This window comes from Saccopteryx bilineata, chromosome 1 (assembly GCF_036850765.1).
Source record: "Saccopteryx bilineata isolate mSacBil1 chromosome 1, mSacBil1_pri_phased_curated, whole genome shotgun sequence".
Classification (NCBI taxonomy): Eukaryota; Metazoa; Chordata; class Mammalia; order Chiroptera; family Emballonuridae; genus Saccopteryx; species Saccopteryx bilineata.
The window spans coordinates 11619397-11641398 of NC_089490.1; the positions used below are offsets into that span (position 1 = coordinate 11619397).

A 22002-nucleotide genomic window follows, 5' to 3' on the forward strand; every position below is an offset into this window, starting at 1 on the left:
CCTCCTGTGTGTGGGGATGTGTGGCTGCATGAGCAGGGTTTTCTGTGTCCCTGGTGGCAGGTGTGTGTCTTTGCATGTGTGCTCCATCACTGATCTGGGTATCTGTGTCAGTCCCAGCATGGGTGTCCAGGGTGTGTCTGGATCTGGGTGGTGTGCAAGTGGGGAGGGAGGAGTGTGTGTGTGTTCCTGGAATCCTGCTGTGCGTGAAATACCTTTGGGCTAGTCCGGTGTGAGCCCCCTGCTTGGTCAAGGAGTGGGGACAGAAAAGCTGAAGAGGGAAAGTATGGGGTAAAGAGGAAAAGTGGGGAGAAAGAGGGAGAGGAGGAATGAAAGAGGCTTGGGAAGGAGAAAAGAGACGGAGAAAGGGTAGCTGAAGATTGTGAACGTGGGTGATAGTTGAGTAGATTTGAAAGAGAAAGAGAAGAGAGCTTAGGATGGGGAACTGGGTGGAGATGGTGGGAGAAGGGGCCTGGGAGTTGGGGAAGGGAGGAGTCAGGCCTTTTGGAAAAGTGACCTCTGAGAGAAGGAAGTGAAAAGAGAGGAGACGCCCAGGTGCACCCTACATGTCGGATCAGGGGCGGCCACGCGGGCCTGGAGGCTGGCTCACGGCGAGGCCTGCTGCCACAGCAGGACTGAGAGGTTTCTTTCCCCAGTGTGGAGTGTGGCTCCCTGTTTCTCTGTTCTCTGTTTAACTCTGTTCCTTACCCTGCTCTGCCAACTGCCCTCCCCTGGCGCCCCAGAAGAGCTGCCCACTGAGGGTGACAAGGAAGGAAGGCCACAGGGAAGGTTCAGGAATTAGGGGGTTGCAAGGCAGGGGCCCATTCTGTGGATGATGGCAAGATTAGCAACGGTGAAGAGGCGGGGGTTCGAGCTCTTGCTGTGTGTGAGAGAGAGAGCAATTGTGTCTGTATACACAGGGTGTGTACATGTGTGGGTGTGCGCACAATGCCTGTGTTACGGGGCTGTGTAGGTGGCCGTCACGGTGTGCATGCATGTATATGTGGTGCAGGGGTGGGGCCTGGAGACCCAGGGTCACACTGTGAGGGTCAGGTTTGCTGTGTGTGCCTGCATGGGTGTGAGCTGTGTTTTCTGTACATGGCAGCGCATGCAGCACTAAGGACAGGCGGTCCTGGGTTTCTATCCCTCTGCTGCCCTTTCCTGTGTGTTTCTGCTGTTCTCATCCTTGTGGCGGTGGGTCTTTGTAAGCATATGTGTGTGTAGCCTCTGTGTACGTGTGACTTATGTGTGAGCTCACAGCTCTTACTTTCTGTAATATGTGTAAGGTTATGTTGCTTCTAAGAACCAAGCGGACCAATGAGCAAATTAGTTCTCCTTCTGTTCTTTAGTTCCAAAGCAAAATTTTAGGGGATTTAAAGTTAGACTTCATACCTTTGTTAGAGGAGCTTGCATCTGCACATAATGGCTGAGCTCGAGTCCCTGGAATGGGAGTGAGGCAGCCATACCTGAGACACGCAGGCCAGGACAAAGATATCCTGAGCCCTCGGATGCGTTGCTGGGTGGGTAACAGAAGGATAACGGAACGTTTGCTGATGGTTTTTGCTTTATCCTGCTAGCGATCGCTGATGCCTGTGTTGGAGTCAGGGAGGGCTGGGGGGAGCAAGGAGTTGTTCTGAGACAGAGTGAATGTAGCTGGGCTTTACTTGTGAATGAAGGCTTTTTGTGCTTGTGGGATTCAGGCATACCTTGACGTGTTCGGGACCGTGGTGTACTCAGACATGTGTCGCGGTCCTGAGTGTGCCTCAGGGTTAAATGTCCGTTGCTGTAATGTGCTGCCTACCTGCCTGATTGCCGGAGGGACTTGGGCCACATGTCCACACCAGCGGCTCCCATGTGAGTGTCTGGGCCCACGTGTGCCCTGCCCTGTTGTGGTGCTCACACATGTCTCAGCATGTGCCAGTGGGGTGTGTGGGCCTCGGGGTCTGGCTGTGGATCCCCGGCACCTCGGTGCTCACAGTTGTCTGTATGCCCTCTAAGCACCTAGACCCCTGGTTAGTTTTGCATCGTGGTTGTCATATATACGTCCCCCCACAGCTTGGTGTGTGTTTCTGTGCTTTATACACATCTTCCTGAGCGACTCACAAGGGCTTCTGTGTCATGGGATCCACGTTTGTGTGTGCCGACCTCCTAATACTTGGTTTTTTGAGGCAGAGGGAACCTGGGGGACTGATTCTAGGGCAATTTGCAAATCCGGAAGCAGTGAGAATGTAGCTGTGTGGTCCTCCCTTGCTTTGGAATCGAGAGTGTTAACTGGCAGCTCTTCCGGTCCAGCCCCCTCCATGCTGTAGCTTCTTGTTGCTGTGGAGATGGTAGCCCCGCCCCTGATGCAGCACCTGCCCCCCCATTGGCTGCAGTGGTGACTGTGGGGCTGAGGGGGGAGCCCAGGCCTGGGCAGCCATTCTGGAGCTGGAGCTGGCGCTCGGCATCCCCCACTTCCATTCTCCTCTAGCCCCTTGCCCCCCCCCAAACTCCCTGCCAGCAGAGAGGGCTTCAGCTTCCCTCCTCCTAGCTACCACTCCTCTGGACTCCTGGCAGTCCCAGGCTTCATCCGCATTCACCTCGCCTCCGTCTCCTCTCTCTACCCTGACTTGGGAGTCCCCCACCCCCACTGTCCATTTCCCCCACTCCCCTGCATTCTTCTCTTTTCCCCTCCCCCCACTCTGAGTCCCTGCCACTGCGGTGCACGTGCAACCGGCCCCTTCTCCCCTCCCCCTACCTGGCCGGTCCCTGAATTCTCAGGCGGCTTCCCTGGCCACTCCTCACAGGCCTTTCAGGACTTTCCCCTCCAGTCCAGGGAGGGGGTCATGGGAGGCAGCTCATGCCGACCAGGCAGACGGGGGTTCCAGGCGGCAGGGGGCCAGTGGGAGATGTGCCCAGCTGAGCAAAGAGGAGAGCTTGCTTATGGGCAATGACCTTAACCCCACTTCCCCCCCCAGCTAGCCTCTTCCTGGGGGGGTGGACACCAGGGACCCATTTTTCTGTGGACCTGTCTTCCATGTCCTTTATCACTTGGGTTTGACTGACCCTCTGGGCCATGCCCCTGTGCTGACCGCCAGCCCCAGTCATGGGCTTAGGGCCTCCCACCCCGTCCCCCTCGGGGGGCTCAGACTCAGGGTCCTTGCCCCCTCCTTCCCACCGCCAGCCTCTGGGCCGCCGCTGCTCTTCCTGCTGCTTCCCGGGGGGTAGGTGAGGCTGGAGTGAGGGGCAGTGGGAGGGGGTGCACGTGCCGGGGCCAGGGCTGGAGACCCGGCGTGGCCGCGACCCCTCTCTGACTCCCCTCTGGCCCTGGCCTTCCCTCCAGAATACCACTTGGGTCGCTCGAGGAGGAAGAGCGTCCCAGGGGGCAAGCAGTACAGCATGGAAGCCGCCCCCGCTGCGCCCTTCCGGCCCTCGGTGAGTGAAGGTGCCACCAGATGTGGCTCAGCTGGGCCCCCCTTCCCCTCCAGCCTCAGCTGGATCCCCAGGATTCTGAGAAAGGGGACAGGAGTGGGAGGAGGGGAGAGAAAGACTCCCTACCTCTCTGCTTTTTCCCTTCTTGGCTCTGCCCCTGCTTCTCTGACCAGCCCTCCCACCTTCTCCAAGCTGGGGTGTGAGTGTGTGAGTGTGTGTGTGAGTGTGTGTGTGTGAGTGTGTGTGTGAGTGAGTGTGTGTGTGAGTGTGTGTGTGAGTGTGTGTGAGTGTGTGTGTGAGTGTGAGTGTGTGTGTGAGTGTGTGTGTGAGTGTGAGTGTGTGTGTGTGAGTGTGTGTGTGTGTGTGTGTGAGTGTGAGTGTGTGAGTGTGCGCGCGCTCGCACCCAGGGAGCAAAGGAAGACAAGCTGGTGGCAGGGCTCTCACCCCCTTTCCTCTCGCCTCTAGAGACTTCCCTTTTCCTCCACCCACCTTCAGCCAGGCACTGCACCAGCTGAGGACTGAGTAGGGATAACTGACCCTGCCCCAACCCTCCCTGTCCCCGTTTCCCGCCACCCCCCAGCAAGGCTTCCTGAGCCGAAGGCTAAAAAGCTCCATCAAACGCACGAAGTCACAACCCAAACTTGACCGGACCAGCAGCTTCCGCCAGATCCTGCCTCGGTTCCGAAGTGCTGACCATGACCGGTACAGGGCTGGGGCGGGAGGGGTACATCGGTTGTGTGCCGGGCGGGGGGGGTTCTCCAGTGAGATGGGAGGAACGTGGGGTTATTCGAGTACCCAGGTTGAAGGCCTCGGCTTGGCCGGGGGGTGCTACGGGATCAGGGACGGAGGGAACATGCAGAGAGGCGGGAAAGAGAAGGGAGGTAAAGCTGAGGGACTCCTCTGGCCGACAGAAGGAAGGACAGACTGAAGGAGCTGTACAGAGCCCCGGAGGGGTCCGGGGAAGGGGAGGAGTGGTGCGATCTGGTGGAAGGGCGTGTGGAAGGGCAGCAGGGTGGAATGGGGCCGGTGCTGGCAGATCTGGTGGATGAGGGGAGGGCGGCTGATAGCAGGACAGCCAAGGGGAGGCCGGCAGGTGGACAGGCCGACGGGTTAATCCAGCGATGGGAGTGTGAGGAGGGAGTCCTCGGAGAAGTCCAGGGCATACTGTCACCGAGGCTGGGACTGAGGGGCGTTTGATGTCTGCTTCTTGGGGTCTCTGTCTGGGCTTCCGCTCCCCCAGTCACTCCCCAGGAAGAACCTTGTCTTTCCTTTCCCCCATGTCTGGCCACCCCCAAGATCAGGCAGGTAGGGAGGTTGGGATAGGTGAGTCAGACCCTCCCCTGCCCCCCTCCCATGTCACTAGAGCTGGATTTGGGGCTGGCAGGGGGGGGTGAGGGCATGGTATTCCTGGCCGCGGGGGCGGGGGGCCGGGGGAGCGTGGCGCTGACGCAGTGGAGCCCGAGATGACGGGGCTGCTATAAATAGCCTCGTGGAGGCTCCCACTCCAGCTCCCCTCCCGCTTTCCTACTGCTCGCTACTCTCCATCCATCCCCTGCTGTCTTCACACGCTCTGCTCGCTGTCCTGCACCCCTGCTCCCCGGGGTTTTGTGCCCTGGCCCCCAGTTCCCTGTCCCCAGTTCCCCAGCCCCCAGTTCCCCCGGCCCCCAGTTCCCTCTGTCCCCAGTTCCCCCGGCCCCCAGTTCCCCCTGTCCCCAGTGCTCCCTGTCCCCAGTTCCCCTGGCCCCCTTCTCCTCTGTGCTCCCGGTCTCCTCCCCTCTTCTCCCTGTGTCTGTGGCCATGTCTGTCTCCCGGTTACCCCCCTCACCTTCCCCCTCCACTGTGTCTGCACCTACCTGCCCCCTTCTCCTTCCCGCCCTAGCACCTCCTCCCCCCCAGTCCCCATCTTCAGTCCCTCCGTTCCCCCTTTCTGCCCAGCTTCCTCCTGTTTCCTGGGCTTCTCCCCCTTAGTCAGCTTGGGCTGCTGTAGCACGTTACCGCAGATTCTGCAAAAGCTTGTCCTCTGACCTCGGTCGTTCGTTCCTTGACTTGTTGAGTGCTGTCGGCACCAGCGGTGTGCCAGGCCGCTTCACCCGCTGGTCTTTCCCTCCCTTCGTCCCTTACACCGAAACTCTGGGTTCTGGAGGTCCCCCCAAGAGGTGTCCCGGCCCACCTGTTCTTTTTTGCCTTGCCAAGGTCCATTGCTGGGTTGAGATATTCCTAGGCGGTGTCCCCAGTTCTCCCAACTGCCCAGGTGGGAATTGTCGGGGGTGAGGGAGTTCCTGAAAGGGCTGTGGCCTCTCTTGCACCCCTCCTGCCCCTCCCCGGGAGCAGGCTGGCTTCTGTCTGTCTGTGCCTGTGTCTGTGCAGGAGGCAGGTTCAGGGGGCGCCTGCCCCAGTTTCCATCGTAGAGCCAGACTGAGGACGCAGGCCCCGGCCCTGAGGCCAGCGGGGCCCTGACTCTGTCCCGCCCCCGCCACCAGGGCCCGGCTGATGCAGAGCTTCAAGGAGTCGCACTCACACGAGTCCTTGCTGAGTCCCAGCAGCGCAGCTGAGGCCCTGGAGCTCAACCTGGACGAGGATTCCATCATCAAGCCCGTGCACAGCTCCATTCTGGGCCAGGAGTTCTGTTTTGAGGTACTGGGTCGAGGGGCTGGGGAGGCCCAGAGGGGGCAGGGGAGGCGGAGGGTCAGGGCAGAGAGGCCTCGAGAAGGCAGCCGGGGGGGCGGGGGTGTTGAGGAGACGGGAGCCTCAGGGCCGGGGAGGAAGAGGTGGTGGCGGGCCTCCAGCCCCTAGCAGTCAGCTCCCCTCTTTGGCCCCTCTTCGCTCCACGCCCCGCCCCTCTCTAGGTGACAACGTCATCAGGAACAAAATGCTTTGCCTGTCGTTCTGCGGCTGAAAGGGACAAATGGATCGAGAATCTGCAGCGGGCAGTAAAACCCAACAAGGTAGCGAGGAGCGGAGGGGACAGGGCAAAGGTCAGGCCCAGGGATCGAGGGGGAAGGCGAGCTCAGGGAGGTGAGGTTTGGGGGGAAAGGGAGCTGAAGTGGAGGGGACCCGGATGGCAGGGGTGGCCCCCACGTTTCTCTGAGTTCCTCATTTCTTTTCTTTTTCATTCTACCTCATGATGTGTTTCCCTGCTGGAGAAGCCATAGGCTGGATTACAGAGCTGGTGGCCCTCCGGAAGTCCTCCGGTCCCTGCCCCTGCGAGCAGAAATGTCCGCCAGTCCCCTGACAGGCGGTTGCCGAGCTCCTGTTCGCGGCGTTTCTGTGAGACACACACACTGTGACTTAGCTGAGTCTCTAGAGTAGGGGCCGGGAACCTGTGGCTCGCGAGCCAGAGGTGGCTCTTTTGATGGCTGCATCTGGCTCGCAGACAAATCTTTAATAAAAAAATAATAACATTAAAAATATAAAACAGCCTGACCAAGCGGTGGCACAGTGGATAGAGTGTCGGACTGTGATGCGGAGGACCCAGGTTCGAGACCCCGAGGTCGCCAGCTTGAGCAAGGGCTCATCTGGTTTGAGCAAAAGCTCACCGGCTTGGACCCAAGGTCGCTGGCTCAAGCAAGGGGTTACTCGGTCTGCTGAAGGCCCGCAGTCAAGGCACATATGAGAAAGCAATCAATGAACAACTAATGAACAGCTAAGGTGTCGCAACGAAAAACTGATGATTGATGCTTCTCATCTCTTTCCATTCCTGTTTGTCTATCCCTCTCTCTGACTCTCTGTCCCTGTAAAAAAAATATATATATATTTTTATTTATATATATATATAAAACATTCTCATGTATTACAATCCATTCATTTCCTACCGCTCATGTTCATGGTTGCAGGTGGCTGGAGCCAATCACAGCTGTCCTCCGGACAACACCAAATTTTTATTGGATAATGTGTAATGTACAGGGGTCGTTGTATGGCTCTCACGGAATTACATTTTAAAATATGTGGCGTTCATGGCTCTCTCAGCCAAAAGGTTTCCGACCCCTGCCCTAGACCTTGGTTTCTCCTCCGTGAAACTGGAGGGAGTGGAATTGGGTTACGTGATCTCAGAGGTTCCTCTGGCTCACAAATGCTGGAGTCTGTTTTTCCCGAGCCTTACATTTCCTGAGAGAAATGCTCTCGGTTCCATCAGCTGTTCTCTGTATCCCATTTTCTAGTGAGTGCACAGTCCTGGTGGCCCTCTTCCACGGGACCCCTTGTTTCTCAGTGTCCTTTTTATTTACTTATTTTATTTTATTTATTTTAAATTTTAAGTGAGAGGAAGGGCGATAGACTCCTGTATGTGCCCCTGCTGGGATCCACCTGGGAACCCTGTCTAGGGCTGATGCTCCACCTATCTGGGGCCCAACTGAGCTATTTTTAGTGCTTGAGGCAGAGGCTCCATGGAGTCATCCTCAGCGCCTGGGCCAACAAATCAATTGAACCATGGCTGTGGCAGGGGAAGACAGAGGGAGAGGGAGAGGGAGGAAGGGGAGGGGGAGGGGAGGAGAAGCTTCTGTGTGCCCTGACCAGGGATCGACCCTGGGATGTCCACACACCGGGCTGACACTCTACCACTGAGCCACCAGCCAGGGCCTCTCAGTGTTCTTTTTAAAGAAACTTTTTTTTTTAAATTTTATTTATTCATTTTTAGAGAAGGGAGAGAGAGCGACAGAGAGAGAGAAGGGGGGAGGAGCTGGAAGCATCAACTCCCATATGTGCCTTGACCAGGCAAGCCCAGGGTTTCGAACCGGTGACCTCAGCATTTCCAGGTTGATGCTTTATCCACTGCGCCACCACAGGTCAGGCTCAGTGTTCTTTTTAAAGAACTAGACCCAAGATGCTAGATGCCATCCAGCCCTGCTTCCCGGTGAAGAGTCACCTCGGCCTCCCACAACCTGGGGGATCGGCAGTATCCCCAGGCCCTTTCCACACTAGCTGCACTGCGCACCCATCCCGTAATTGATGCAGTTCTTTTATGTTTTTCACATTAACTCCTGGTTGTCTTTTTAGGACTCCCCCGTTCTCCTCTTCAAACACTACCTTAATGTTTTTGGTTGATGGTTCTGGCTTGTGAAACTTTTCCCAGCACTGACATTGCATTGTCTGATGGATGAGCCGCCTATATGAGTGTCCCAGGGTCACTGTGACAAATTACCGCAGACTGGGCCGCAGACTCAAACAGCAGAACTGTTCTTGCACAGGTCGGGAGGCTCAGTGTCCAAAGCCGAGGTGCCGGCAGGGCCTGGCTCCCTCGGGAACTCTCTAGAGAGAACCCGCCACCGGCGGTCTCTGGCACTCCAGGGCTCCAGTGGCGTGTGCGTGGGTCCCGCCACCCTCTGCCTTCCCGTGGCCCTCTGCGTGGCTCTGCTTCGCCATTGCCCTCTCCCCAGGGACACCAGCCAAGGGGCCTAGGGCCCACTCCTGTCCTGTGGGGCCACTCTTCAATGTGATGTGTGCAGGGACCCTGTTTCCAAACGGGGTCACATTCTCAGGTTGCATGTGAGCACTGGTGGCCCGCGTTACAGCGCTGTCTCAGAGACTGTCTCACTGTCTCACGGCGTCTCCTCTCTTGGTGTCTCTGTCTCTCTGTCTGTCCCTCGTCCTCTGTCGTGCCCACCGCCCCGCGCCAGGACAACAGCCGGCGGGTGGACAACGTGTTGAAGCTGTGGATCATAGAGGCCCGGGAGCTGCCGCCCAAGAAGCGCTACTACTGCGAGCTCTGCCTGGACGACATGCTGTACGCGCGCACCACCTCCAAGCCCCGCACCGCCTCGGGGGACACCGTCTTCTGGGGCGAGCACTTCGAGTTCAACAACCTGCCAGCTGTCCGCGCCCTGCGGCTGCACCTGTACCGGGACTCGGACAAAAAGCGCAAGAAGGACAAGGCGGGCTACGTTGGCCTGGTGACTGTGCCCGTGGCCACCCTGGCTGGGCGCCACTTCACGGAGCAGTGGTACCCCGTCACCCTGCCGACGGGCAGCGGGGGCTCCGGGGGCCTGGGGGGCTCGGGCGGGGGCGGGGGCTCGGGGGGCGGGTCAGGGGGCAAGGGCAGAGGAGGCTGCCCCGCCGTGCGGCTGAAGGCGCGCTACCAGACGATGAGCATCTTGCCCATGGAGCTGTACAAGGAGTTCGCGGAGTACGTCACCAACCACTACCGGATGCTGTGCGCCGTCCTGGAGCCCGCCCTGAGCGCCAAGGGCAAGGAGGAGGTCGCCAGCGCCCTGGTGCACATCCTGCAGAGCACGGGCAAGGCCAAGGTGAGCTGTGCCCTGGGGCAGGGGGACCCAGGGAGGGCGGCAGGGAGGGTAGGGCCCCTTCTGTCTTCGTGGGCTGGGGCCGCACCAGGCTGACCTGTGCGTCTCCCTGGGCCCAGGACTTCCTTTCGGACATGGCCATGTCTGAGGTGGACCGGTTCATGGAACGGGAGCATCTCATATTCCGCGAGAACACGCTCGCCACTAAAGCCATAGAGGAGTACATGAGACTGATCGGTCAGAAATACCTCAAGGATGCCATTGGTATGACCCTCCTCAGGTCCCTGCTCCCCACACCCACCCGATGTCCCCCCAGCCCTAAACCCGGCCACTCCAGAGCCGAGGCCACCCTTCCTCAGGCTCGATGCTTCTGACCCCTGAGTTTCTGGACACCGGCATTCAGCCACCCGGCTCTGAGAGTCCCCCAAGCCCGAAGCTGCTGCCCCTGTCCTTGGAGAGCGTGACCACCCTGTCGTGCCCCTCCAGGGGAGTTTATCCGCGCCCTGTATGAGTCTGAGGAGAACTGCGAGGTGGACCCCATCAAGTGCACGGCGTCCAGCCTGGCGGAGCACCAGGCCAACCTGCGCATGTGCTGTGAGTTGGCCCTGTGCAAGGTGGTCAACTCCCACTGGTGAGACTGCGGACGCTGGGTCGGGGCCGGGCTCGGGGCAGTCATGTGCTCATCTGTCCATCCATCTGTCCATCCTCATAGAGGACTTGGGGACCAGTTACGGGGAGAGCATTATGCTGGGTGCTGGGAAAGGCAGAGAGGAGTGAGGTCTGGGCCCCACCTTCAGAAGAGTCCTGTCAGAATGAGGGGGCACAGCTTAGACATGTGAAAGCCACGAGACAGTGTAGGATGTCTTCAGTGCCAAGTGAGGGTCCCCCATGTAACATGAGGCCAGAGACAGCAGAGCTTTGAGATAAAGCAGGGAGGGCTTCCTGGAGGAGGCGCCCCCAGGGCAGGGCTGTGAAGACTGGGTCAGGTTCTGCTCTGTGGATATGGTGGGGGGAGAAGACGTTGCAGGAGAAGGCTGTGAGGAAGGCACATGGGGAAGGTGAGAAGGCTCAGGCGTTTTCAGGAGACAGCAGTTAGGACAGATTTAAGGGAGCATGTGGCTCACGATGGAGCGTGGTGGGACAGATGTCTGGACAGGGGGGTTAGGGTTAGGATCTGGACGGCCTCAGCTGCCAGGGTGAGGTGTTTGAGTTCGCTAGTAGATCATGGTATGCTGTTAATGGCGCTGGTGGCAAGAACTCTCGTGACCGAGAGGATAGATCCTGAGGTGGGGGGGTAGCGGAGGAGGGAGAGCGAAGTCCTGACTAGTTGGGGGCTCCTGTTCACCAGTATGGCGGGGGCACCGGGTCCTGGCCCGGGTGCTGGCAGGCAGAGCAGAGAAGGGCAGTGGGAAGGACCCTCTTGAGGAGAGGACCCCAGCAGTGGTTGGTCGAGTGGAAAGGAGGGGGCTTGTCCGTGGGGAGTCGGGGTGACTCCGGGAGACCTGTGGCCTCCTTGACAGAGCCGGGGCAGTCAGGAGGGGAGCCCGTTGCAGGCGTGGGGCGATGGTGCGCTCTGTTCTAACCAGAGTCAGGGTGTGAGGTGTCGGGGACATCGAGGCGGACGGGAGATGGGGCGGTGAGCTCTGAGCTGTCCCAGGGACTGGGGATCACGCCTCATTGCCCTGGAATTCAGAAGAGCAGGGGGGTCCGAGCTCCCTGTACCTCGAGTGACCCTCCGCCTCTCTCCCATCTCTGTCTCTCCCCGGTGTCTTTCTCTTCTCCTTTCCTGTCTCTCTCACACAGCCCCGTCTCTCCCAAGTGTCTCTGCCCTCACCTCTTCCCCCTCCATGTTTCTCGCCTGATCTGTCCGTCCCTCTGCCGTCACCCTCTTCTTCCCGCGGCCTCCGTCTTCCTCCGGCGGGCCCCCCTGCCCGCCTCTCTCACCCGACTCCACACCTCGCCTCCCGCCACCCCCCTCGGCGTGCTCCCTGAAGCCGAGGGTCTCCGGGGCTCAGTCCTGGTCTCTCTCTCTCTTTCTCTCTCTCTCTGTCCCCCCGCCCTGCCCCCCCAGCGTGTTCCCGAGGGAGCTGAAGGAGGTGTTCGCGTCGTGGCGGCTGCGCTGCGCAGAGCGGGGCCGGGAGGACATCGCCGACAGGCTCATCAGCGCCTCCCTCTTCCTGCGCTTCCTCTGCCCGGCCATCATGTCGCCCAGTCTCTTCGGGCTCATGCAGGAGTACCCCGACGAGCAGACCTCACGGACCCTCACCCTCATCGCCAAGGTCATCCAGAACCTGGCCAACTTCTCCAAGTACGGGAGGCAGGCTTGGGCCGGGGGCGGGCCGCGAGGGTCTCTGGAGTTCCCAGCCACCCTGAGATGGGGGGTGGGCAGGAAGGCCTTGTGTGTGTGACCTCGGCCCTCTGGACGCTCTGGCCAGGTTTACCTCAAAGGAGGACTTTCTGGGCTTCATGAACGAGTTCCTGGAGCTGGAGTGGGGCTCCATGCAGCAGTTCCTGTACGAGATCTCCAACTTGGACACGCTGACCAACAGCAGCAGCTTCGAGGGTTACATCGACCTGGGCCGCGAGCTCTCCACACTGCACGCCCTGCTCTGGGAGGTGCTGCCCCAGCTCAGCAAGGTCAGCACGTGCCCTCTGCCCGTGCCCGCGTGTGCCTGGAGGCTCCCATGGCCTGAGCGGCCACCCTGGGCAGAACGCCTCCCTCCCCGCTCCCAGACGCGTCAGCACTCCCTCCCCCAGCTCAGACGCCCTCCCCGCACACCCTCTGAGGCCCTTGGGGAGCCGGATCCTCAGCCCCCCAAGTAAGAGCCTTACTCTTCCAGGAAGCCCTTCTGAAGCTGGGCCCACTTCCCCGGCTCCTCAATGACATCAGCACAGCTTTGAGGAACCCCAATATCCAAAGGCAGCCAAGCCGCCAGAGCGAGCGAGTCCGGTCTCAGCCTGTGGTGCTGCGGGGCCCCTCGGCCGAGATGCAGGGCTACATGATGCGGGACCTCAACAGGTGAGCACCTGGGGACGCCTGCACCCGTGCCCCAAGACCTGCACCTCTGTGTCCGGCACACCGCCCTGGGCTCCGTGAGCACCTGAGGCCCGAGAGGCAGGTCAGAGAAGGAGAAGGTGGTGAGGAGCCAGGCGCAGGCAGCGGTTAGGCTGCGGAGCCCGTTAAAGCCCCGGGAAAGTGCAGCGGCTCCTCTGGCCCTAGCGCACTGTAAGCCCCGGGGTCCCTCTGCCAGCTCTGGTGGGCTTTGTCCCCCCCCCCACTCCTGTCCCTCAGCTGCAGTTCAGCCAGGACAGGTTGGGTCAACCGTGTGCTGTGCAAACATTCTGAATATCTCTGCGCTGGCTGGAAATCGGCACCGCCCAGCCCCCCAGCACAGACCTCCCCGTGACCCCGTGCTAGGGAAGCAGCCCCCGACCCTGGCAGGGCCCCCGAGCCAGGGCAGCTGTGCCGGGGGCGGGCAGTGCTCGCCTCAGCAGCTGCTCATGGTTTGGATGCCCGCCCTGTCCATCCCCTTGCTGTGTCTCTCCCTCCACGACGCCACTGCCATCCCACCATCCGTGCCTCTCCTCCCGTCTGCCCACGCCTGCGCCCCACCTCCTCCTCTGTCTGTCTGTGCTTGCCCCTCTTTCCACCTCTCTCTCCAGCTCCATCGACCTTCAGTCCTTCATGGCGCGAGGCCTCAACAGGTGAGGGGCTCTCCCCCCCCCCGCCCTCCTCTCCTGTCTGCTCCCCTGCCCCTCTCCAGGGGCCCTCGCCTCCCTCCTCTCCTGTCCTCCACGCGCCCTCATGTCGTCCACATCCGCCTGGACCTGCCCTTCATCCTCCCTCTTGTCCCTATCCGCCTCCTCCAGGCCTCACACCCCCTGAAGGGGCCCGTCCTGTCCTCCGTGTCCCCTCCCGCCGTTCCCGCAACCCTTCCCCGCGGGTCCCGCTGCTCGCTCACCTCGAGGCCTGGGCCCGACCACAGCAGGCCCCACAGCCAGCTGCTGGGCCTCACCTCCTGCTTGTGCGCCCCTTCCCCCCACCCCCGACAGCTCCATGGACATGGCTCGCCTCCCCTCCCCAACCAAGGAAAAGCCACCCCCGCCGCCACCTGGCGGGGGGAAAGACCTGTTCTACGTCAGCCGCCCGCCCCTGGCCCGGTCCTCGCCAGCCTACTGCACCAGCAGCTCGGACATCACGGAGCCAGAGCAGAAGATGCTGAGCGTCAACAAGAGTGTCTCCATGCTGGACCTGCAGGGCGATGGGCCCACCGGCCGCCTCAACAGCAGCAGCGTGTCCAACCTGGCTGCCGTCGGGGACCTGCTGCACTCGAGCCAGGCCTCCCTGACAGCCGCCTTGGGGCTGCGGCCTGCGCCTGCCGGACGCCTCTCCCAGGGCAGCGGCTCCTCCATCACGGCGGCCGGCATGCGCCTCAGCCAGATGGGGGTCACCACGGACGGTGTCCCTGCCCAGCAACTGCGCATCCCACTCTCCTTCCAGAACCCTCTCTTCCACATGGCTGCCGATGGACCGGGCCCCCCAGGGGGCCACGGAGGGGGTGGTGGCCATGGCCCGCCCCCCTCCCATCACCACCATCACCACCATCACCACCACCGAGGTGGAGAGCCCCCCGGGGACACCTTCGCCCCATTCCACGGCTATAGCAAGAGCGAGGACCTCTCCTCAGGGGTCCCCAAGCCCCCTGCCGCCTCCATCCTTCACAGTCACAGCTATAGTGACGAGTTTGGCCCCTCGGGGACTGACTTCAGCCGCCGGCAGCTCTCACTCCAGGACAACCTGCAGCACATGCTGTCCCCCCCCCAGATCACCATCGGTCCCCAGAGGCCCGCCCCTGCGGGGCCTGGTGGTGGGAGCGGCGGGGGCAGCGGCGGGGGTGGTGGGGGCCAGCCGCCTCCGCTGCAGAGGGGCAAGTCTCAGCAGCTGACGGTCAGTGCCGCCCAGAAGCCCCGGCCCTCCAGCGGGAACCTGCTGCAGTCGCCAGAGCCCAGCTACGGCCCTGCCCGCCCGCGACAGCAGAGCCTCAGCAAGGAGGGCAGCGTCGGGGGCAGCGGGGGCAGCGGAGGGGGTGGGGGGCTCAAGCCCTCCATCACCAAGCAGGTAGGTGGGGGGGAGGCGGGAGGGAAGGAGGAGAGGGCTGTGGGAGGTGCAGGTAGATTAGAGCTCGTGGCCTCCAGTTCCGACTCGCTTCCCTCCTTGCACTTGAAACGCCATGGAGAGCGCCCGCCCTGGGCCCCGGGCCACACACGGCACCGTGGATCTGGCAGTGAATGACAGCCAGCAGTCCCTGCCCTCGTGGAATGGAGCTCACACTCAGAGGGGAGGCCCGATAGGTGACCTGAATGGCACTCCCACGGTGGTCAGAGCTAGGGCCAGGGAGCAGAACTGGGACTCCCCTCTCCGAGGCAGCACATTTGCTCTAAACGCGCCCTGCCTCCCCCTCCCACCCTCCCTTCCCCCACTTCTCCCCTCTCTGTCTGCCCCCACCTTGCCTGACCCCAGCATTCTCAGACGCCATCCACACTGAACCCCACGATGCCAGCCTCCGAGCGGACAGTGGCCTGGGTGTCCAATATGCCTCACCTGTCAGCCGACATCGAGAGCGCCCACATCGAGCGGGAAGAGTACAAGCTCAAGGAGTACTCGAAGTCCATGGACGAGAGCCGGCTGGACAGGGTACGCCGGCCCGATCCCCTGAGCCACCCCTTCCCCCGCAGGGAAGACCTTGCGTCCCGGCCCAGGAGACCAGCCAGGGTCAGGTAGTTAGGGTGGGAAGGAGAGAAACACGTGGCCCCTCCCTGGAGAAGCCGTCAGTCTGTCGGGGGTGGGGGCACCAGACACTGCCAGCCCATGACCACTGAGTCCCAGCTTTGTTTTGTGCGGCACACACGTCGCGGGTTATCTGGGGAGAAGCTCGCCCCGTGCTAGGCCTGCCTTCGTGTCCTTCCTTGGGGGAACACGAGCCCCGGCTCCACGGACGGCCCAGGGTTGCGTTGTAACTACAAGTGGTGACTGCCTGACTCAGGCGCTGCCCTGTGGGCATGGGTGACAGGGTTGGCGTGGCAGCGTGGTGCGTATCAGCCGTGTGCGGCAAGACCGTGCAGACTCGCAGCTGGTGGTGGCCGCAAGCAGACAGGAGAGCTCGGGGCACTCAGCTCAACTGGAAGTTCCCTGGGGAACGCCGTTGCGTCAGGAGCCCGAACAGATGAAGAGCCGGCTGCAGGATGAGGCTGTGTGCGGCCCGGGGCGCTGAGAGCGGTTTCCTGGGGGAGCTGTGGTGATATGGGGACTGATTCAGAGGGCCTTGGTTCAGCAAACGCCTCGGGAGAGCGAGGCCCAGCCCGCAGGGGAGTTCCTCTCCCGTGGCCTCTGCGGCGGGCTGGTTATGTGGGTATGCTCGTCCGAGAGGGACAATAGTCTCTCAATCACCTTTTCCGTTTTCTAGTTCAGATGAAGAATCTTTGTGGAGGAAGCCACTAGACTAGTATTGTCTAGAACTTTCTGCATTGAGGGAAGTGTTCAGTAATCTCCACTGTCCAATACGATAGCTGGCGGCCATGTGTGGCCAGTGCAACTGGGGAACCAGTTTAGTTTAATTTGATTTCTAAACTGCCACACGTGGCTGGTAGCTGCTGTATCAGATAGCACAGCTCCGGACTTGAGAGGCACAGGTTAGATGAAATGGCTCTCCCGAGCTCTTCCAGCCTCAGCGTTCCGGGGTCACCCGCGGAGAGGCATCGGTCCATTCTGGGCCCGGACTCACCGAAGCCCAGAGCCCTGTCCCATCCCTCTCCCCAGCCAACGCCTCTCCTTCCTGGTCTCCCCGGCTGCTCTGCGGCCTGGGTTGGGGCCGAGGTGTCACCTTAGCTTTAATTCCTGGGTACAGTCATTCAGGTTGTGTCAGTGAGTCTGCATAGCTTCCCATGTGGGTCCTCATGGGTCCGAGGGTACGTGTGAGGACCTGTCTGTACCTCTCAGGGTGTGGGAGTCTGTGACCTCGCTCCATTTTGGGGACCCTCGGCTCCTGGAAGGGCCTTCAGAAAAGTGGGGGTGTATGCGGAGGTGCGATCAGCAGGCGGGCGGGGGCGGGGAGGTTGGCGGGGGGCGGGGGGCAGGGGACAGGGCGCCCCTCACGGCGCGGGGTCCTGTGCCCGGCGGGCAGGTGAAGGAGTACGAGGAGGAGATCCACTCGCTGAAGGAGCGGCTGCACATGTCCAACCGGAAGCTGGAGGAGTACGAGCGGCGGCTCCTGTCCCAGGAGGAGCAGACCAGCAAAATCCTGATGCAGTATCAGGCCCGGCTCGAGCAGAGCGAGAAGAGGCTAAGGCAGCAGCAGGTAGAAAAGGATTCGCAGATCAAGAGCATCATTGGCAGGTGAGGGGCGGCCCGGGGAGGGGCCGCCAGGCAGACCTGAGGTCGCAGAGAGCTAGTGAGCTCCCGCCCCTACTCCCACTCCCCCGGCACCCCGAGGGCGGCCCCTCTGGCTTAGCACCATAGGTGTCCCTGTGCCACATCCCGACTTTTCTCTTGAGAGAGTCACTTCTGAAGTCCTTGCAAAGGTGCCTGTGACTCTGCAACCGTCACTATATGTCTGAGTGACCCAGCCTAGGTTGGGACTCCCCTCTGGTCACTTTCAGCCCAGCCCATGATACTCAGCTCGAATCTAGGCAGGGTCCCTGGCCAGTGCAGCCTCTGACCATCCCATCCAGCCGTCCAAGGTTGTTCCGTTAGAAAAGGCATGCCCTGTGTTTTACAAAGTCTGTGCATGTTCTCAGCTGCTCTGCAGAGCTCTGGGCACTGAAGGACGTGTCCCAGCAAGGGCCTCAGTTATCCTAAGAACTGGGTGGGACCCTCCGGCCCCACTCCCATTAGAGCCAGCTCCATTGTATTCATTCTAAATGTTTTTGAGTAAGAACAAGGCTTCATGTGAAACTTTCTTTGAAAACTCCTTTGATTGTCACCCTTCATGAGCAATCACCTTGAAATTGCTGCAGAGGCAGGAGATGCTGGGACAGGAACGGTTGTAGGTCCCCCTCACAGCAGGGCGCCCAGGAGGTGGAGTGGGGAACAGAGAGGCCAGGTCTTCAGGCATGGAGGATCCGTGGAAGGGCACTGTCCCCAGTGGGAGGACGCAGGGCCGGGGGCGTCTGGCCGGCAGCGTTCTGTGAGGGCCCCCATGAGAGAGGTGAACACGGACAGAGGACAGGGCGGGGAGAGGAGGCAGAGGCTTTCCCGGAGAGCTGCGCAGGTGCCCTGGGGTGAGCTCGCGGGCAGGTCGGTGCCCGCCACTAACCCCACTGAAGCCCGTCCCTTCAGGCTGATGCTGGTGGAGGAGGAGCTGCGCAGGGACCACCCCACCATGGCTGAGCCGCTGCCAGAGCCCAAGAAGAGGCTGCTCGACGCTCAGGTGGAAATTACAATGTCATTTATCTTCTCCGTGTCCCATCCCCATCCATCCCACGGTCCTCTGTGCACTCACGGCACCGGCACCCAGCCAGGCCCATCGCCGTCTCTCCCGCTGTCCTCTGTCCGTCCGTCTGTCTGTCCGCCAGCAGCCCCTCTGCGACCCCATCTTCATCCCGTCGTCTGTGCCTTGGTCACCCCTGGCAGTGTCAGCCCCCACCCTGTGCCTTCCCACCGTCTCTCCCACTCCCCTCCGCACCACAGGACCTACCAGAACCTTCCCCCTATCCCCGACTGGCTGCACCCAGCCCTGGCGCCCTGCCCTCAGTGCCGGCCCCTGCTCTGCCAGGGAGCTAGCTTCCTCTGCGCTCTCCGCTCTCCGTAGCCCAGGAGGGCCAGGAGCCGCCTTTCATGGAAATAGAGCACGGGCGGCTGAGTTCTCCTTCCCCCAGGCTCTGGATGGCGCCCTGGGGACTTGGGGTTCCCGTCCCCTGTTCTCTTAGCTCCCCAGTTTTCCTGACTCCTGGGCAGCCCCCACAAAGTTCTCCTGAATCTTCAGGTCATGGCCCCCTCTCTGTAAGCGCCCCGCCTGCAGCAGTTAGGTCCAGCCTCCTCCAGCCTGGCACTGGCTCTGGTCCTCACACCTGTCAGCTCTGCACCTCCCTGCTGCTCCCTCGCTCGTCACCAGCCTGCTCTGCGGGCCCCACTCCTGCCCCCCTGCCCCCACACTCCCACCCACACCCCTCCTCTTGCTCTGATGGCCCGGCTTCCCCCCTTCCCAGGCTCCTGACCCCGTGACCCCGCTCTCTCCCCCTGCAGCTCCTCATCAGGTAATTCTCCTGGTTCCGCTTTGACCACGGGCGGAGGACACAGGGGGAGGTGACTCCGGACCACTGCAGGTTGGTCGTGAAGCCCGCTGCCCTCTGACTCTCCACAGCCTCTCCCCCTCACTACTGCCCTCCACACCTGAGAGACCTCCGTGACCCTGCGCCCTGCTGACACATCCTGCACAGACCCCCCCCCCGGCACTGCCCAGAGAGAGAGCATTTCGTCTGCCTCCCATCGTTTTGGTGCCCCTTACCAATGCCAGGTGTCCACCCGGACAGGCCCCGCGCATCCCCAGATCACACTGCCCTTCCAACACAATGCCCCCAGCCTCCTCCTGACCCTGGTCCTCCCCCCCCCTCCTCCCTCTCCCTCTCCAGTGTACGTCTGTCATCCCCCATTTCACTGGTGTTCTTGGGGGTTGGGCTGGGGGGGGTTGTTAAGGGATGGCAGTGGTGATGGGGTGGGGACCCTGCCTAGAGGGGCTGTTCTGACCACAGCAGGTAGGTTGGGGTTTCGTCTTCCTTCCTGAACCTCTATTCTTTACCCCCTTCCTTCCACCTCTCCCCGCTTCTCTCCTTCCATCTGTGAGGTCGAGCGTGCCCGGGGTCCTGTGCCGCCCCACCAGGTGGAAGCAGGAGGAACCCGTTAGCTTAACTAGGGAGGCTCTCGGGAGCCTGGGAAGACTGCTGTTGAGATGTCAGGGCCGCAGGCAGGGTGGGTGGAGTGAGGAGGAGCAAGAGAGGAGCCATGACAGATGTTAGGACGTGGACTGGCCGTGCGGTGTGCTAGCTGGGCCCGGGCTGACACGCCTTCCTCGGGAAGACCGTGGGCTCCGCAGCCACGCCGATTCCCAGGCGCAGACACCGGGGCAGCATGCTAATGACCTCTCTCCTTCCTGTGGGAGCTCACACCCCTGGGCCACAGCCATGCCGATTCCCAGGCGCAGACCCCGGGGCAGCATGCTAATGACCTCTCTCTTTCCTGTGGGAGCTCACACCTCTGGGCCACAGCCACTCCGATTCCCAGGCGCAGACCCCGGGGCAGCATGCTAATGACCTCTCTTTCCTGTGGGAGCTCACACCCCTGGGCCACAGCCATGCTGATTCCCAGGCGCAGACCCCGGGGCAGCATGCTAATGACCTCTCTTCTTCCTGTGGGAGCTCACACCCCTGGGCCACAGCCACGCTGATTCCCAGGCGCAGACCCCGGGGCAGCATGCTAATGACCTCTCTTCTTCCTGTGGGAGCTCACACCCCTGGGCCACAGCCACGCTGATTCCCAGGCGCAGACCCCGGGGCAGCATGCTAATGACCTCTCTTCTTCCTGTGGGAGCTCACACCCCTGGGCCACAGCCACGCCGATTCCCAGGCGCAGACCCCGGGGCAGCATGCTAATGACCTCTCTCTTTCCTGTGGGAGCTCACACCCCTGGGCCACAGCCACGCTGATTCCCAGGCGCAGACCCCGGGGCAGCATGCTAATGACCTCTCTCCTTCCTGTGGGAGCTCACACCTCTGGGCCACACGTGCCACTCATTCCCGTCCCACCACCCGATGGCCCCGTCAGACACAGCCCTACCTAAAGAGCAGCTGAAGGGAGACCTGTCAGCCACAGACATCATTGCTGAGATGCTTCATTTTCTGTGACATCAGTCTGCAGTGGGCAGTGGCTCCGCACACTGTCATTTTAACTCTGCCTGCCCAGAGTCTGTCAGAGGAGTTGGTGATCTGTAAACAGATGCCACGAGGCACCGGGGGGTCTCACCATTTAAAGGACTCCTGCAGTGAATTCTTTTATAAAATGAATAATGGCACCCTAATTTATCTGCTTTCTAAATCTGGGCCCGTGGGGGTGTAGTGGGCAGGCCTGTGTGCTGTCACCAGCAAACACAGAGGGAAGGGACTCTCCGCTCCCACCATACTCACGGTCCCCTACCCCACGCCATCTTCTCTCTCGCTGCCGGATGAAAAATGGGAGACGCTCAGCAGGCCTAGGAGGCAGCTCTGCTTGTGGCTGGGGTTTTGATCGCCTTCTGAGAGGTGCGCTCGCGGATCTGGAAGGGCGAGCTCATCTGGGCGCTTCCACCTGGATGGTCTTCGTGTCCTGTAGGGATAAGGTCGGGCATAACTAGGTTGCCAAGCCTAAATTCCCTGTGGCCCAAGACCTAATTTTGAAGCTTTTGCTAAACCGCTTTTAGGGTATTGGTCCCTTAACAACCCAGTCGCTCATTTAAAAATTAATTTTGTGCCTGTATTTTAAGCCACCTGAGTGACCGGAAGTTGAGTACGGAAGGTACTCTGCTCCTCTCGGAGCAGGAAGCCAGAGCAGAGGGCGGGGCCAGGAGCTGTGCCCGGAACAGGGTGACACAGTAGGAGCAGGGGCGTTCAGTGGGAGCCCAGGGAGAGGGGCCAAGAGGGACACGGGGTGGGAAGGAGCGAGCCTCTCTGCCTCCTGTGGAGGCAGAGTTTGGGGTACGCTGTGTCCCTGCAGCAGACCCCCTGAACGTCTAGTTAGCCGGAGCGAGAGAGGCAGCCCTCCCACATCACTTCCCTGAATCCCCTTCCTTTCCCCCCAGTACAGTTAAACCTCTCTAATTTGGAATGTTATATTTGAGAAGATGGCCACTCTGAATAAGTGACAATCTGAATGACAGTGTCTATTTAATGAAATGCATGTCTTCAAAATATATACAGTAAGTAAACCTCAATGAATCAAGGCTTTTCCGCTCAAGGCCCTCAGGGAGCATGCGTGAATGAATACACAGGATTGAAAAGTCTGTTTTCTGGTATAGGTTAAATCTTCCTCCTACGTACACATTTCCACTATTAATTTGCTTAGCACACCCTTTTTTTCACAAAGGAAAACTCAAGCCCAGTTTTTATTCAAATTATGAAAAAAAATTCCAAATCCATGGGGGGTTTGGATTAATGAGGTTTTGCTGTACTGCCTCCCCGCGTCCCCTCAACACGGAGTTCCTACCTGGGACTGGGGGTGTGCTGGGAGGGGCTCCAAGAGGAGGAGGGTGGGCTGGGCCGAGGGACATACAGGGTTAGGTTTGGGCGGTGGCGGGGAGGAGGTAGGGACTTGCGTCTTTGGAACTGGTGTCTTG

The 22002-nt window shown here is 60.8% G+C and overlaps 1 protein-coding gene across 6 annotated transcripts in view; it reads left to right on the plus strand.

Annotated features, from left to right (window-relative positions):
- Positions 1–22002, plus strand: part of SYNGAP1 (synaptic Ras GTPase activating protein 1) — a 32501-nt gene that overhangs the window by 8349 nt on the left and 2150 nt on the right. The window contains exons 4-20 of one of the 6 annotated variants that reach the window (XR_010731320.1): positions 3320–3411; positions 3989–4110; positions 5889–6042; positions 6255–6353; positions 9021–9647; positions 9764–9908; positions 10131–10275; positions 11716–11952; positions 12080–12281; positions 12485–12663; positions 13308–13349; positions 13698–14763; positions 15166–15339; positions 16826–17037; positions 17980–18070; positions 18886–18965; positions 21469–21585. Coding sequence is in view for 3 of the 6 variants with exons in the window: in XM_066276831.1 (XP_066132928.1) it covers positions 3320–3411; positions 3989–4110; positions 5889–6042; positions 6255–6353; positions 9021–9647; positions 9764–9908; positions 10131–10275; positions 11716–11952; positions 12080–12281; positions 12485–12663; positions 13308–13349; positions 13698–14763; positions 15166–15339; positions 16826–17037; positions 17980–18070 (3587 nt within the window). In the remaining 3 variants the exon portion in view is untranslated. The remainder of the gene's footprint in view (positions 1–3319; positions 3412–3988; positions 4111–5888; positions 6043–6254; positions 6354–9020; positions 9648–9763; positions 9909–10130; positions 10276–11715; positions 11953–12079; positions 12282–12484; positions 12664–13307; positions 13350–13697; positions 14764–15165; positions 15340–16825; positions 17038–17979; positions 18071–18885; positions 18966–21468; positions 21586–22002) is intronic. The other 5 variants (XR_010731325.1, XR_010731323.1, XM_066276831.1 and 2 more) reach the window with 5 other exon arrangements.